Source organism: Micromys minutus (genome assembly GCF_963924665.1).
Source record: "Micromys minutus genome assembly, chromosome: 10".
Taxonomy (NCBI): Eukaryota; Metazoa; Chordata; class Mammalia; order Rodentia; family Muridae; genus Micromys; species Micromys minutus.
This window is the reverse complement of record NC_137979.1, coordinates 7,266,179-7,281,910: the sequence shown is the minus strand read 5'-3', so window position 1 is coordinate 7,281,910 and position 15,732 is coordinate 7,266,179. Positions and strand designations below refer to the sequence as shown.

General features: G+C 34.8%; 1 protein-coding gene across 2 annotated transcripts in view; it reads right to left on the bottom strand.

Moving 5' to 3' along the window:
* The window catches only part of RAPGEF6 (Rap guanine nucleotide exchange factor 6), a 141,549-nt gene that overhangs the window by 108,152 nt on the left and 17,665 nt on the right, over positions 1–15,732 (bottom strand). For both annotated transcript variants that reach the window (XM_080924158.1, XM_080924159.1), the window contains exons 2-5: positions 14,122–14,192; positions 11,680–11,736; positions 7,991–8,074; positions 2,798–2,867 (exon numbers count right to left, since the gene is read on the bottom strand). In XM_080924158.1, coding sequence (XP_080780284.1) covers positions 2,798–2,867; positions 7,991–8,074; positions 11,680–11,736; positions 14,122–14,192 — 282 coding nt within the window. The remainder of the gene's footprint in view (positions 1–2,797; positions 2,868–7,990; positions 8,075–11,679; positions 11,737–14,121; positions 14,193–15,732) is intronic.

Sequence of the window (15,732 nt, the reverse complement as noted above, 5' to 3'; positions counted from 1 at the left end):
AATCCCTAATGGGGAAAAGTAATCTTTGTAACTATAATAAAATGCATTCCAGATTCACAAGCTCTTAAAACAAGGTTAATTTTGTTTTCCCTGCTTATGAGAAAAGGTCTCACTGTGGCCCACATTGTCGGAAAACTCAGTATTTCTCCTGCCTCAGTTTCTAGAGTGCTGGGACTATAGGCATTTGCCACCATGGCAACAAAATAATCTTTTCTTGCAAAGATACCAACTAAGCTTAGACATCCAAAGAATAAGGTGTTTGGCCATAGGTAGTTCCAATCACCCCTAAAGTTACTTGAGAGTAAATGTTTCAATGAATTCTCAATAGTTTAAAGAATTCTAAAATTTGATTATTTTCTAATATAATCAATAAAGCATTCTAAGCACAGATGAATTAGCAAAAAGTTCTAAAATTTAAAAATTATATTTATATTTGATATAAATAACATTTTTACTGACATTCTCGTGAAATTTATCAACATGCATTTTCTCACGCCTAAGACTTTCTCATATTAGCATAACATTATCAAATCAAGCATTTGACAGTATCTTACCTGAATGCATATTGCTAACATGATTTATAATTCTTCACTGTCTAATAGTCAACAGAAAAAACAAGCATTATGTTCATTAGATGCTATATTTTTGTCCTTTAGACAGTTCTATGACTGTTCTATTTCCTGTCATTTAGATCTTATTGATTTGTAGAATGTTCTCTAGTTTGTCTGGTAACTTGTGAGTTTGGTTTAAGTATGAATGCTATGCAGGAATACATCCCAGAAATGATCTTTCTTCGTTTCAGTGTTGTTGTAACAAGAGGAATATCCCATTAGTTTGTGTATGTATAATGGCAGTAGCAATAACTACTATTCTTGTGAAAATCTGCCATAGTTAACATCAGAAACTTAGTGATGTTCCCTTCATAAATAATTGTTAGGAACATACTCTGTGATGTCCTAAGTACTCGGTTCCCTGGCTGAACACTAGCCTCTCTAGTTCATTTATTCATATCATCAACATTTTAACTACTTGCATGATATATGAAGGTACCATCACCACCATACATTTTTATTTGGATTCCCAAATGTCCCTAGGTTTGGCCAACGGGAGTGTTTTTGATCTATGTCCTGGGTTACTTTAAATTCTCTTAAATGCTTCCTTTACATTGTTGTTGGGTAATGAAAATATCTTGTTTCTTAAGGGGGAAAAGATGATAAAAAGGCATGAAAGAAAATTCATTGTTAAATATTTTTAAAGGTACATTTAATGCACGTGTACATTAAATTCTAGGCAGTAATTTTCTTCATTAAAAAATATATATAGTTGTGAGTTAGTATTCTGGTGAGTAATGCATGTCTCCTCACCCAAGTTCTCTTTCTTCTTCTCTTTTTCTTCCTGACAGTGTCTTAAGTGACTCACGCTGCCTGTGAGTCATTATCTGGATTTGAGCTCATGTTCATCCTGCCACCTCCTGGTCAAGTGCTTAAATTAAAGTGTGAATTATGATGCCTGGCATGTAATTAGTTATACAGCAAGTTTACTAGTTTAAAAATTAACAATTCTTAAACAATTTTTATTAACATCTTATATTATTTAGTACACACTCACACTCTCCACACCAAGGGTGGAGGTCAGGGAACCATTTCTGGAAAGCAGGCTGTCAGACTTGGTGGCAAGCACCTTTACTGATGAACCATCCCACCAGTCTAATACTTAAACATTCTGATGAGTAAATTAATAGACACATGAGAATGTAAACTAATAAATTCTTAGTAAGTAAAAAGGACATGGTAAATGCCAAAATAAACTCTGGGCTTTAAACAGAAATGGAGAAATGAACATAAATGTAAACTCGTACACAACAAACTGACATGTATTTTACTGAGGGATCTCAAGGAACAACCAGCAGCCAGAGCTTAGCTTGGTTTTTAAACATTTTCTGAAACAACAGCATCATCACAAACAAATTCCCTTTACAAAATGGCTTAACAGTTCCACGTATCAAGCAGCAAAGGTAAGATGAGACTGTAGCATAAAATGATTTCCTGACTTTTCCTGATGCACAAACATGCTATACAGCTTGTATATGTACTAAGTATTAAAGCACACTGTAATTCCGCTACAGTTCTCGAGCAGCCAATGACCTCTTTAGACCTCTGTGGACACTGCACACATATGCAGGAAAAACAATCATGCATAAATATACATACACATAAATAAACCTGTCAAAAAGCCAAATTTTCTAAAGTTCTAACAACTATCTAGGCTTCTTATGGAAAAAAATATTCATTAAACAAGTCTAAATGAAATATCATGTCAAATTATTAAAGAGTACAAGTATTAGAAACAAACTATTTCTTACTTGGGTCTATTTCATATGTGCCTTTACTTTCTCTAGCTCTTCTCATCAGACCATCTGAAGTTTATTGACTACATCACTGGCAAAGGAGAAAACACTGGAAAAAATCATGCTCCTTTAAAGAGAACCCCCTCCTTGACACACAGACATACACACACACACACACACACACACACAGAGAGAGCCTACTGTTTGATTTTCTGGTGGAACAGGTAAAGTTAGCAAATTTGGGACATGTTAGGTTTTCTCTATTATCATGTTAGACATTGTTTATACCATCATAGAAGTGTCAGTGATAAAAATAGGTAAAGTTGTTACATGGTTCTGTTATTTAAATATCGCCATAGGTCATGGAAAGAAAACTTTCTTGGGTATTGAAAGCCTACCACATTTAGAGTTAAAACTGAAGCATATCAAAAAAGCAATTCAGCATCTTACCACAATCATTTCTGAAGGTTCTAATACAAGACAATCACATCCTCTTTTTCCTCCAAACTGCTTACCAAAACTATAAAAACAGAAAAACAATTTCTTTAGCAGAAGTTATAACGTATGTCAATATGGGAAAAATAAAAACTCCGAGACATTAACTGATCCTCTTATTGAGATTTTCTAACAAAAACAAAATAAACTAGTTCCTCTTAATTGCTCAAATATGACAAATCTCACCTCAATTCTGTACACAATTTTTTTCAAAGTTTCTTTATTTAATTTCCATAATTGTTTATGAAAGACATTTACCTAATCTTAAATTCTAAACACTTAGTCAAGACTAAATTAAAAGAAAAACATTCAAGATATGAAATTATGATTATGTTTTATAAAAGTAAACTATTACATTAGATAACAGATAGAGAATCAAAAAACATTTTAGTAAATGAAGAAATACAGATAATTTTTTTAAAGAAATCACCAGATTAGCTATTTCTGGGGAAAAATAACAACAACAAAACCTTAAATAAGTCTATGCTAAAAGAAGTACTCCATATGCTTCATTTGAGAAAAAGATTTTTAAACAAATCAAGACCAGAAAGAAATAAAGAGAAACTGGGCTTTAGAATGGTAAATTAAAAAAAGCAAAACCAGAAAAGAAGGTCAAACACGTGAGACACAAACATGAGCCATGAAGCGTGCACTTAAACTTGAGAACCACCTAAGATACTAGCACCATGGCATAAAACATGTAATGGGTCTGAGACTTGTTATAGTGCTTCAGATAGTAATAGAAATTTTCTACCATACAGTCTACCAATCCAAAACAGATTTGATTACTTTGAGCATTATCTTTTAAACTTGAATGGTCTGAGGGGAAGAGCTAGAAAAAATAAAGGCACATATGAAAGAGACTCAAGGAAGAAATAGTTTGTTTCTAATACTGCATCCTTTAATAATTTGAGATAATATTAGGTTTGTATTTAATGAATAATTTTACATTTTTCCATAAGAGGCCTAGACAGTTGTTAGAACCAGTGTTAACTGCTGAACCATTTACTAATTCCTGAATTAACCATACTAAACTACATAGTCTATTAAAATAGATATTAAGATAAAGAAAGCCACTGTTACTCTTGCCACTTATTTCTCGTAGCTCTGACCATGCTTCCAAGGAATGCTGATCCTACAAAAGCTGAAAATGAGTATTTCTAGGAAGCGGAACTTGAGGTAAAGCATATAATGCATTCTGGTTTCTTATATATAACTTTATTGATTTTTTTTCTTTGACTGTTCTTCTCATAAACAGATGGCCACAATTACTGATCTAAAGAGACACTTACTAATTTTGAATGGTCAATGATTTCAAAGAACAGAATTAGAAGCCTGGTAACAAGGTAGTCTGGGAAGAGGTACGTAGATGAGCACCTTTCAGAACAAGCACAGAATGTAAAGATATCTGTATCCATATATATTTCGAAAGGGCATCTACTGTGGAGAAGGCTGTCATTTTATTCTATAGTATGTATGTATAAATGTTTATGTGTATACAGGCTAGAGATAGACAATAGGTGTCCTACTCCAGCATTTTACAACTTCTCAGGGAACCTAGAGCTCAATGTTTTTGCTAGACTGGCTGGCCAGCAAGGTCTACTATGATCCTGTCTCTCTTTATCCCCTCTAGTCCATACCACTACCACCCCACCACACTGGGATTATAAACATACATCTAGACAGCTATATGTTTGCTAGGTATCTAAACTCAGGCCCTCATGCTTGGGTAGAAAGCACTTTACTTGCTGAACCATCTGTCAAGTCCCAGAGAAGGCTCTTAATAATTAAGAAGGCAAAAGTGAACATCCATCAGTCTCTTTCCCTAGCTTCTATGGTGCTTGTACAGTGAGACTATAAACAGACTGAGTATGACAGCAAAGAAAAAGAAGATGAGATGGGGTTCAAATTACATCTGAGTATCCTTTCAGAAGTAGGAATAATACTGAATTCCTAGATGTTAGCATTTTTCAAGGGGACAAGACAACTATAGAATTTATAGTAATTTACAATGAATCTCTTCTATCATGGAAGAGTCAGGTTATTTGTCCTCACCAAACAGACACATTCTGGATTCTGCTAGGACTGCTAACGATCATGAGCTTACAAAGTATATTTTCCTACCTGGCACTGCAGATTGCATTACCTTCAATCAAGAAACTCACTTGTTTTTGTTTTTTTGGCAACAGAGGTATAACAATGCTTTCTGTTTTTCCCAGTATTCTCAGTGCTTTAATCTAACAACTTATTCATAGTATTTTTGCTTGTTTCATACTATCTCTGGATTCTGCTGGGTTAGTCTTCACGCTTTTACCAGGAGAACACAATCATTTTCCCATTAAACTAGAGACTTCTCCCTAGCCACTAAACCAATAGGCAGCAAACAGATGTCATTCTATTGTCACAAGTGACTAACCTCAATTACCAACAAGAAATTGGTTTGTGGCACACAATTGTGGCGAGAACTCTTGTGTGCCTCACAGTATATTTATGCCTATAGAACCACAACAACCAAAACCACAAAAAAAGTTGAGACAATAAAAAACATTATGCAATAAAGTTTGCTCCCACTATCAGGTAAAGAACCCAGAGCAGCCAAGTTTCTCTGAAGGCAAGAATTCTGAAGGATAAGAACTACACTTATAGATTTTCATAGTTTGTACATGCTACTCTCGCTCCCGTTCTCTGGATACAGGGTATTGGAAGTGAAGTTTTTATAAGGTAAACTTTAGCCAATAAAATACACAACGGGTAGAATATATAATTGATATAGTTAGAAATGATTAATGAGACTATGCCCTCTTCATTTGGGTCAGAGTTTAAAACTGTACTTTCTTGAAGGATAGATGTATTTATTAGGCAAAAAGAGTGGTTTTGTGATTGAATGGAAATCCAAAGTATTTAGCTAAAATGCCATGCCACCTAATTTTACATTCACCTACTTCAACTCCAAATGGACTGACTCTGCTTGGAATTGACCTTTCTTTCATCAGTCCTACATTGTGACAAAAGTTGTAGATTCTGTCAGTGTTTTATTTTCCCAGGCGACACAGGGCAGAGCAAAGTTCCCGCCCCTCTTACAGCTGTGGGCCAGTCTGCTTCTGCAAGAATAAATGAGACTTGAGTATTTTTCCTACCTGCTTTCATTGTTCATCAGTTCAGACTCTCAGTTCCCAGACAGTATGAACCAACTTCTGGCAAGAGGTACTCTAAGGATTTGCATTCGACTGCAAATAATATTTTCTAATAAAGTCTGTATTTCAGCCATAAAGGAAAAAAGAAAACAGTTCTCCTTTCTGGTTTGTTTTTGACTTGGGATCTCACCCTCAGCTGGGGTGCGGTCAATTATTTTTTATTCTTAATAGTATAAAGGCTATTCAATAGTCAGCATCTTTAAGTTAAACTGTCCCAGTAGAGATCTCATTGTATTTCTGGGCTGGGATACTACTATCATCCTTAGTCTTACACTATATAGAGGATTCATATTCTTCTTGTATCATAATGATTAGAAGCAACATTCACACAAGGCAAAAATTATGTGATGGTTATTTTATGACAGCTATCATTTTATTTCTTTCCATTAATTCACTAATCCTAATAAGTGTCTTATATGAGTATATGTGTTTCACACATACAAAAATAAAGACCCATTACCTATATTAACTAAATGAGTATAATCATGTTTGCTCTGTTTTTGGTGATTAAGTTAATGTCCAATATAACTTTAACTTTATAAAAACTCATATATTCCCATGAGTTATTTTAAAAACTAAAGCTTTATTGCCTAGATTACAAACTAATGGTCACTTATTGGCTACAAACAGTTTTTACAGCAAATTTGAACTATTTAAAAACCACAGGAAAGTGAGAAAATATCCAAAAGAAAACACTAATCCTAAAATCAACCACAAGCAGTGGTTTCAGAGCTGACTCAATACAAATTCATTAAGTTTCACAAACAGAGAAAAGAATAGCAGAACGGCTTAAATAACCAAGAACCAAAAAATTTCTTTGTAAAAGGTTAACACGTTTTATTTACTCATGAAGAAGTGCAGATTTCATTTAACCCATGGCCAACAATTTAAAATTTTAGAATTCAAGATATAACTTTTAAATTGGCATATAAATTGAGATGCCCTGTGCCTTGGTATTTAAGTTTAATCAATTTCATATTACTATTTAGCTATATTTTCACGTCCCACTTTAAAAGATTTCTTGGGACAATGAAATGGTTCAGTTAGTAAAGGTGCTTGCTGCCAAGCTGAGGGCCTCAGTTCCATCTCCAGAACCCACATGACAGAAAAAAAGAATAGATTTAAATTGTCCTGATTTCCCCACACATGGCACAGCATAGTCACACACACACACACACACACACACACACACACACACACACACACGCACACGTGCTGAAAAGACTTGTTGAGAAGGGGTTTAGTGGGAAAGCAGCAGAACCAAAATACAAATACACTGTGAAAGAACGCATTAAGGATATATTAAAATACCAAGATAATTATAAAGACTGGTAACAACCACTGTAAATAGTCAGGAGTTGTTCCAAGAGTGATTTATGTATGTTATAACTAGTTTATTTCTCAGACTCGGTTTTATCAAACAGCTTCTACTATTATCTACCATACTTATTTCTGAGTAAACTTAGAGAGGTTAAGTAACCTGCCTAAGAATTGCTAGCTAGAAATACAAACCAGTAATCTTGCTCTAAGTGTATGAGTTCTTACAGACTTTTGAAAGTTCCAAGCAAATGAACTTGCTAGTAACTCATGACAACATTTACCAAGGGTTACCATCACATCTTTGTCTTATAGAAAACTAAAAAGAAGTCACATAACTGAGTAAGGTTCAAACACAAAGAAGGGGAAAACTTACACCATCTGAAATGTATTAAACTCCTGTCAAAATGCTCAATTATACCAACGGAAAATATATTTTAAAAATGTTATCCACTGAGAAAAAAATTAGATCTGAAGTAAAGAACAAAAGAGTTTCAAAATTAATTTTGTCTAACTGGATGGAGCAGACTATTCAAAAATACCAGCACAAATACTGAAGCTGGAGCACAGTTCAAAGAGAAATAGTTAAGACTCAATCACAAAACAAAAACCACACACAATATCAACAGAAACTTACCTGCAAGGAGGAAGAACCATAGAATCTTTTACAAGTACAGATCCAGAAAGCAGGATATACCAACATCTGGCAATAGTTTCTGAACTGTTTAAATATTTAAGAAAAAAAAAGTAAGCAAGTACAAATGTCTACATATGTGCAGATTCAATATGAATACAAAGCGTAGAATACATTCTGATAATGCTGCAAATAATTAAAAACTAAGTAACAATATTGGGGGATCTGTGTGTTCCTTACCTAATGCTTTACACAGAGCATGTTCACAAGGGGTGGGGGATAATTCTCAACACACACACAGAAGGGGGAAAAGCCCTTCACATCACCAGTAAACATGAGAACACTAAAAAAAATTTAAGAAAAATTCTCATAAATTAGCCCAACTTAAAGGTTGTTGAAAATTGTGCCTAATTATTGTTTAATGATACTGAAAAACCAAAATCAGTTCTTCTTTAAAATAAAGCACTATACTGCAAAGGGCAAAAGGGAATTCTGTCCTTCAGCCGCACAATTTTATTCTTCCTACCTCTATGTAACAACTTCAGGAGTTCACTGTTCTTACTGTTCATCTATTTTCTAACTGTGCTCTTGTCTGTGTATAATGGTCTAACATATAACCAGAGAAGAGATACTAACATACATTTACATGTAGAATAGCAAAGTATAGTGCACATGTGTATGCATGCACATGTGTGCACAGACACACACACAGACACAATCATAAAAATATACAAAAAGATAAATTATGAAAGTTAAGACAAAAAACACCCAGTATTAGAAGACAGAGTTAAGAGTGAAGAATAAGACCAGCATTGTTATTATTAAACTTTAGGCCCAGGTGGAAAGAGATAGTCAAAAGTATGCAAAGTTAGCAGTTGTCAAGAATGTGAGAAGGTAAAGAAGGAATACTGCCCCCTACCAAGAGAATATTTATCAAACAATCCATGTTTTTAAATAAGCTATTTTAGAAAAGTCCACTGAAAACTAGAAAACATATTCTCACATAAAAATATGCCTTTCCACAAAGATTTAAGGAAAACAAAGTATCAGGTGTTCAGAGCATCTACTTGTGGAAAACAAATTATTACCACTGTAGACAAAGCCTATTTAATTACAAGTAGTTACAATTTAAAATTTTGTATTATGTCACAGTCTAAACTTCAAATCTAGCAGAGCTTGATTAAAATTCCAATTTCAAGCCACTAAAGGGGCTGGGGGCTTAGCTCAATGATAGAGCTGTTCTGTGGCCCAAAGTTCCATTTCTAACATACCAGAGTGTGTGAAAGAAAGAGAAAATGAGGGCTTTTAAATACAATTCAATAACTTTTACCAAATGCTCTACTATTTTAGATCTCTGTATTTACCACTCATTTTCTAGGAATTGTCAAAATGTTGTAACTGTCAGTAAAAATTTAAAATACTGCAAACACTCATCAGCTCTCCCCAACCTTACCAACTAAGCACAAGGATAAAAAAACTTGAGTCTTCTGAACTCCAGTCAGACATCTAAAAGATACCTTTTATTCTCAGTGTGTTCTCTAGGGATTGCCTTGGATTCTGCCTGCTTCACAGACATTTAAAAATAGTAGATGGCTTCTCACACATATCTCTCTTGCCTCTAGGCTCATTTTCCTCTCCTTACACCTCTTATCAATATCAAACTATTCTTTTCATTAAAAACTCCCAGCTGCAAATTTTAGATTAGCAAATAGATCACACCAGTCAGTGTCCTGTGATGTAATCAGTTCCAGACACTAAAGGTTAATCCTCCCACTTCTTGTAGACTTCTTGGCTGATAGAAATCCTCTCTAACATTGATACCATGGAGTTTTATACTGCTATACTGACACTGATATTCACTCTTCTCAACTTCTTGATTTACCTTTTTTCTTTTATTGGAGACAGGATCTTACTCTGTAGGTGTTGTTAGCATTCCTTCTAGGCTCCACCCAGGTATGCCTGGCTCACTATAAAAGGGGCTGTTGCCCCCTTTCTCTTACTCCCTGTCCCTTCTTATCCTGACCCCTTTCTCCCTCTTTCCCCTTCCCCTTCCCCCTCTCTCCAAGTGTTCCTGGCTGGCCTCTCCTCTTTTTGTCTCTCTGCGTGTGTGTGTGTGTGTGTGTGTGTGTGTGTCTGTTGTCTGTCTGTACTTTAATTGAAAACATACACCCGCACGGAAAAAACAAACAAACAAACAAACAAAAAATCAAACCAGATGGGTTGATTCTCCAATGAATACAAAAAAGCAAAAACAATATTAATACCTACTGAGTCATTTAGGTATTTTTAAAAATAATTATAAAATTGTCAACTATAAAATCAAAGCTTTTAAATTTTCAATTTTAGATGTAACAAGATTGGAACATTCCTAAATTTTCTGCAAGAAAGTAGTGTTTCATCAGTTACAGTTAACTACATTTTAAAGTTAATGTATAAAAAGGTGTCAAAACAAAAAAATTATAAAATTCATTATTAATATTTCCAAATAACATACAAAATGCCACAAAAATCACACACAGGAAAATATCTCCTTAAAACACTCTAGCTGTATGCAATTCTAGCACTAGGGAGGTAGAGGCAGGTGGATCTCTGTGAGGCCAGCCTGGCACTGCATAGAATTCCAGGACAAACCCTGTTTCAAAATCAAAACAACAGTAACAACAACCACAACCAGTGACATAGTGAGACCTTGTCTCCCTCCCCCCAACCCCCCTCCTCTCTCTCACACATAGATCTAAGTCCCCTTTGTCTTCCAGGTATATATTCTTGTAAAGATGTGGAAAAGACAAAAATCATAATGAGGAAAGTGTTTGCAGCAGGAAAATCCACTGAGGATTTGATAATCCATATAGAAAAACCCCAGTCATTGATGCAGAAAAATAACTTGACTCAGTGCAGGGTCATGCTGACCATATACCCTGTTTATGTTCTATATGCTAAGAAGTTTGTTAATCTTAAGGCATTTTACAACTATAAGCTTCAGGTAGGACCCATCAAATTAAAGGTGAATATGAACTGTTATGTCTAAAATGGCTTGAGTCAGGGCCAACCAATGGGTAGCACTTGCTGTACCTGCCTATGAGCTCATTGTGGTTTTTGAGGTTTTAGCTTTACACCCTGGCCCTGAGAAATGTCCAGTACACAGCTTTTAGCTCTTGAGCCTGAGCTGTTGCTCTGGTCAATCAGTCTTTAGGTGCATGTTCAATAAACCACCCCAACCCCTAAACCCCAACAGAACAAAGGTGGGACATTAAAGAATACTGGACTGACATCGGCTAAATCAGAATACCACTAATATTTTACTAAGTTTGGAAATATATATAATGCAGTAACATTTTTTATAAAAGCAATAGATACTATTTTGGTTTAAAGTATTTTGCCTTTCTTTCACTTTTTAACAACCTGATCAAAAAGCTTCTTTCAATAAGAGGTTGAAAGAGGTAAACTAACTGATAACAATAAAGTCACAATTTTAATTACCATCCCACAACAGTGCTGAGTAGAGTTTACTAGAAAAAAAAAAAAGCCAGTCTCTTTAGCAACAGTGGTCACAATTGCTTATATTTCTAACGTTGAATGCACTAGACGCTCCTGATGTTTTTTGTGTATTATACTATACCAAATCAACTTTAATGTGTAAAGTCCAGATTTAAACATAAGTCACTAATCTGAGGTAATTATAAAATACTTACCAAAAAAGCATTTGATTACCACTGTATCTCTCATAGCGTGCTCTTGTTGACATTAACCTAACAAAAAGGATAAAAAGATAAGGCTTAATCTTAAATTTTGTTTCAAAACTGTCAGTTATATCAATAAAAAATGATCAGACATAAAACTAAACTTTTACTAAGCTTGGAAATATATTGTAATGCAATAACATCTTTTGTAAAAGGAATAGATAATACTTTGGTTTAAAGTATTTTGCCTGTCTTTCACTTTTTTTACAAAGTGATACAAACCAGTCATAGTGGCATATGTCTGTGACTGAGGCAGTCACATGAAGACTGCACAGTGTCAGGCTCATCAGAGCACTATAGTCAAGTGTGTATACAAAAAGCAAGCAAAGTAAAAGAAAACTACAAAATCTATCAAAACCACGATGATGTCATGGAATTAAAATTCTTAAGCACATTACAAACCTCGTCAATTCACACCAAATAATTTTATCAATGATAAAATATACATTTGAATGGTTTATTTCCCCATCTTGTGAAGAACAGTTACTGGCAGCAGTAAAAGATCTTTAAACATAAAATAAATACATTTTGATGACTATTCTCATTTTTAGTTTTCATTTTTCCTGATATTCTCACAAACACTAATGCCCAAGTTACTTTATATAGAAAACAGATTGTAATACAAAATAAATAATTTTTTAGAAACCCAGTTCATCATCAGAACCTTGAACACTGAAAAAAAGCGGTGAGCTAATTGGTCATGCAAACAAAGTACATTGAAGAAAATATACAAAATCACAATAATTAATGCTTCATAGCACTCTAAAGTATCTCCAATATAGACATATGATCTCAGATACACAGGTCTGACTTTTTCTTTTTCTGGTTTATCAAGTCAGGATTTCTCTGTGTTCCGGAACCCCCTTGGTAGACCAGGCTGGCTCTCAACTCAGATTCACCTGCCTCTGCCTCCCAAGTGCCTGGGATCAATGGTGCACACCACCACTGCCAGGCAAGGTTTGACTTAAAGTGGAAGCAGAGGTTCATAAAGTATATGGACCTTGGCTGCAGAAACTCATGCCAGGTTAATATATTGTGCCCAACTACTTGATACAAACCTAAAATTATCAGGAAGAAGAAATTTAACTGAAGAATTATCTCTATCAGACTGGACTGTGAAGCATTTTCTTTTTCTTTCTTTCTTTTTTTTTTTTAAAAAAAGATTTGTTTATTTATTCTATACATTGTAACTGTCTTCAGACACACCAGAAGAGGGCATCAGATCTCATTACAATCGGTTGTGAGCCACCAGATAGATGGGTGCTGGGATTTGAACTTAGGACCTCTAGAAGAGCAGTCAGTGCTCTCCAGCCCTGAATTTTCTTGATTTAATAATTGATATGTAAAGGTCTAGATCACTGTGGTCAGTACTATCTGTATGTAGGTGGCCCTGGTTTGTATAAAAAAGCAACTTGAGCAAGCCATGGGGAACAAGCAAGTAAGCAGTGTTCCTCCATGACTTTGCTTCAGTTCCTGCCTCAGATTCCTACTGTGGCTTTCCTCAATTATAGACTGTAATGGTAACTTGCAAAACAAATAAACCCTTTCTTTCCCAAGTTGCCTCTTGTTATAGTCTTTATTATAGAAATGGAAAGAAAACTAGGGCAACTGCACTATCTGGCACATATCGAGAGCATAGTTCTTTGCTTTAGTTAGTCTCATTTAAATTAAAAGCACTGTAACAAAGACAGAGGTATCACCCCCATTTTATTGAAGACAAAACTGCAGTGTATATGATAGAGACTTAGATACCATGCCTAACAAAAACTGGGATAAGAAAGAGAACTATCTATGCCCAGCCTTACAAAAATTTCTAAGTTACCTGGCTCTCTGAGACTACTGTATTCTACCTCTTTTTTTCACTTGGTACCACAAAGTATTCTTTGGCCCATTTTCTAGACCCTGTTACATAGGCCTCTACTCAAAACCCATTTCCTAAAAGAGGTTTTCAGTAATCATCTAAATTCAAGCATCTACTATATGATTTCACATTACCATGTTGTATTATACTCAAGAGTACTTACTTCTGCATAGCATACAATTTGTCTTTCCTTCCCTCCTCCCCTCTTCTCTCCCCTCCCCTCCCCTTCCCTTCTTGGTTTTTTGAGACCAGGTTTTAGTGCGTAGCTCTAACTGTTCTGAAACTTACTCTGTGGATCAGGCTGGCCTCAAAATCATAGAGATCTGCCTGCTTCTGCTTTCCAAGTTGTGTGTGGGCCAACTCCACCCTGGCTGTACCCAGTTCTTACTGTGCTTTCAAACTCTAGGACACTAGAGATCTAATCTAAGTATTTCAAATGCCTAAAATACGCTGACGGTAAAAGGTGCTTAACAAGCACCTGGTGAACAAATGAATAACTATATAGCACAGACTAATAAACCAATTACACTTACCTAAGCTGATGCTCCCTGAGGTTTGACAGTATTTCCATTCCATGGAGATAAGAATAAATGATATTTAAGTCCTGTGGAACAGAAAAGTTTTTAGATTACTTTTCAAATACACACTCTAAAATATGACCCATTCCCTCATTCTAATTTTTTAAGCACCCAACCATTTAAGACATAGATCTGTTAACTATACAAGGACCACAGAAACCTCTGAATTACAAGTTTTTAAAAAGTAAGGAAGAGTTCCCTCTAGGAATTCCTCTTCTTCATGAGCATGGCATCTATTCAAACAATACAAAAGCCAAAAACTTATTACTTCTTACCTAAGTATATCACCCCATTATTTCATTTCTAAACAGATATGGCCTTTTCTTTAGTATCCACACACTTGTGGATACTAAATATAAAAATATTTGAAATGTTCACATAAGCAACTATGTCTCATTTTGTTTTTAGTTTCCTCCAGATTAGTCTCAATGTTTGTAGGCTTTGGGCATCCTATCTAACACCTCCAAAAGATCTAGTGTTTTAAAGTTTTATTTTATTTTTAATTATGTGCACAAAGTGGTAGTAAGGAGTATTTTTATGTGATGTCTCTGGAGCTGGATATACAAGCAGTTATAAGCTGCTCACAGTGGGTTCTGGGAACACAGGTCCTCTGCAAAGCAGAAAACAGACTTAAACTACTGAGCCATCTCTCCAGCCCCAAGGTTTTTTGAAAGTCCCCTTAAAACATGATTTTCTAAAGACTCTAAAGAGACTGGGTGCTATAATTTCTTATAAGCAAAAACATATCCAGTGGACAGTACTACTGTTCACTCTGAAAGCAGAAAACAATTTTTTTAGCTCTCTGATAAAATATCATCTTAACTATGAAAATGAGCACTTCGCAGAAGTCCACATCCCAACAGAAAGGCGTGGTCTGCTACTCGTGTTATTTCAGATTACTGGTATATGGTGATAAAAAGGCAGCCAAACTTAAATTCTCTATATAATATGTATCCCTCTTTCTCTTGTAAGAAACATTTTCATATCAGCAGAGACCACTGCTAAGTACTGTCATACTCTGATATGTGACTTGCCAAGTATCAATTAGTAACAAGAAAAAGAAACCAAGACAACTTGCTTTCTAGGAAGTTAATAAGGCAATATGGAGATACTAATAAAAAGAAACATTGCACTGAATCCAAAGATCACAATTTCTTACTAACTATGGAGAGTTAAACATATAGTATCTCTGATTAATCCTTATTAAAATGACAAGGGACATTTTTAAGTTAATAAAAAGGATAATAAGATTAAAAAAGGAAACCATGTCAAGTAAGAAAGCTCTATACATATTTGGAAGATAGCTGATAAAACAAATTTCTAATACAGCTACAATGACATTTCTTCTTTTCCATTATTCATGCTTTCCTACAATAGAAATATACCAAGTTCCACCAATAACTGGAATCTATGTGTTCTTCCCATTGATTTCAGCTAGTTTTATGATTTATTCCAATCAGTAGAATGGGGCAGGAACAAGGTTACCTAACTTCAGACCTCCAAGTACAGCAAGATTATAAAGCCCATCGATGTTAGTAAAGAATCAACCTTACCTAAATAAAATCT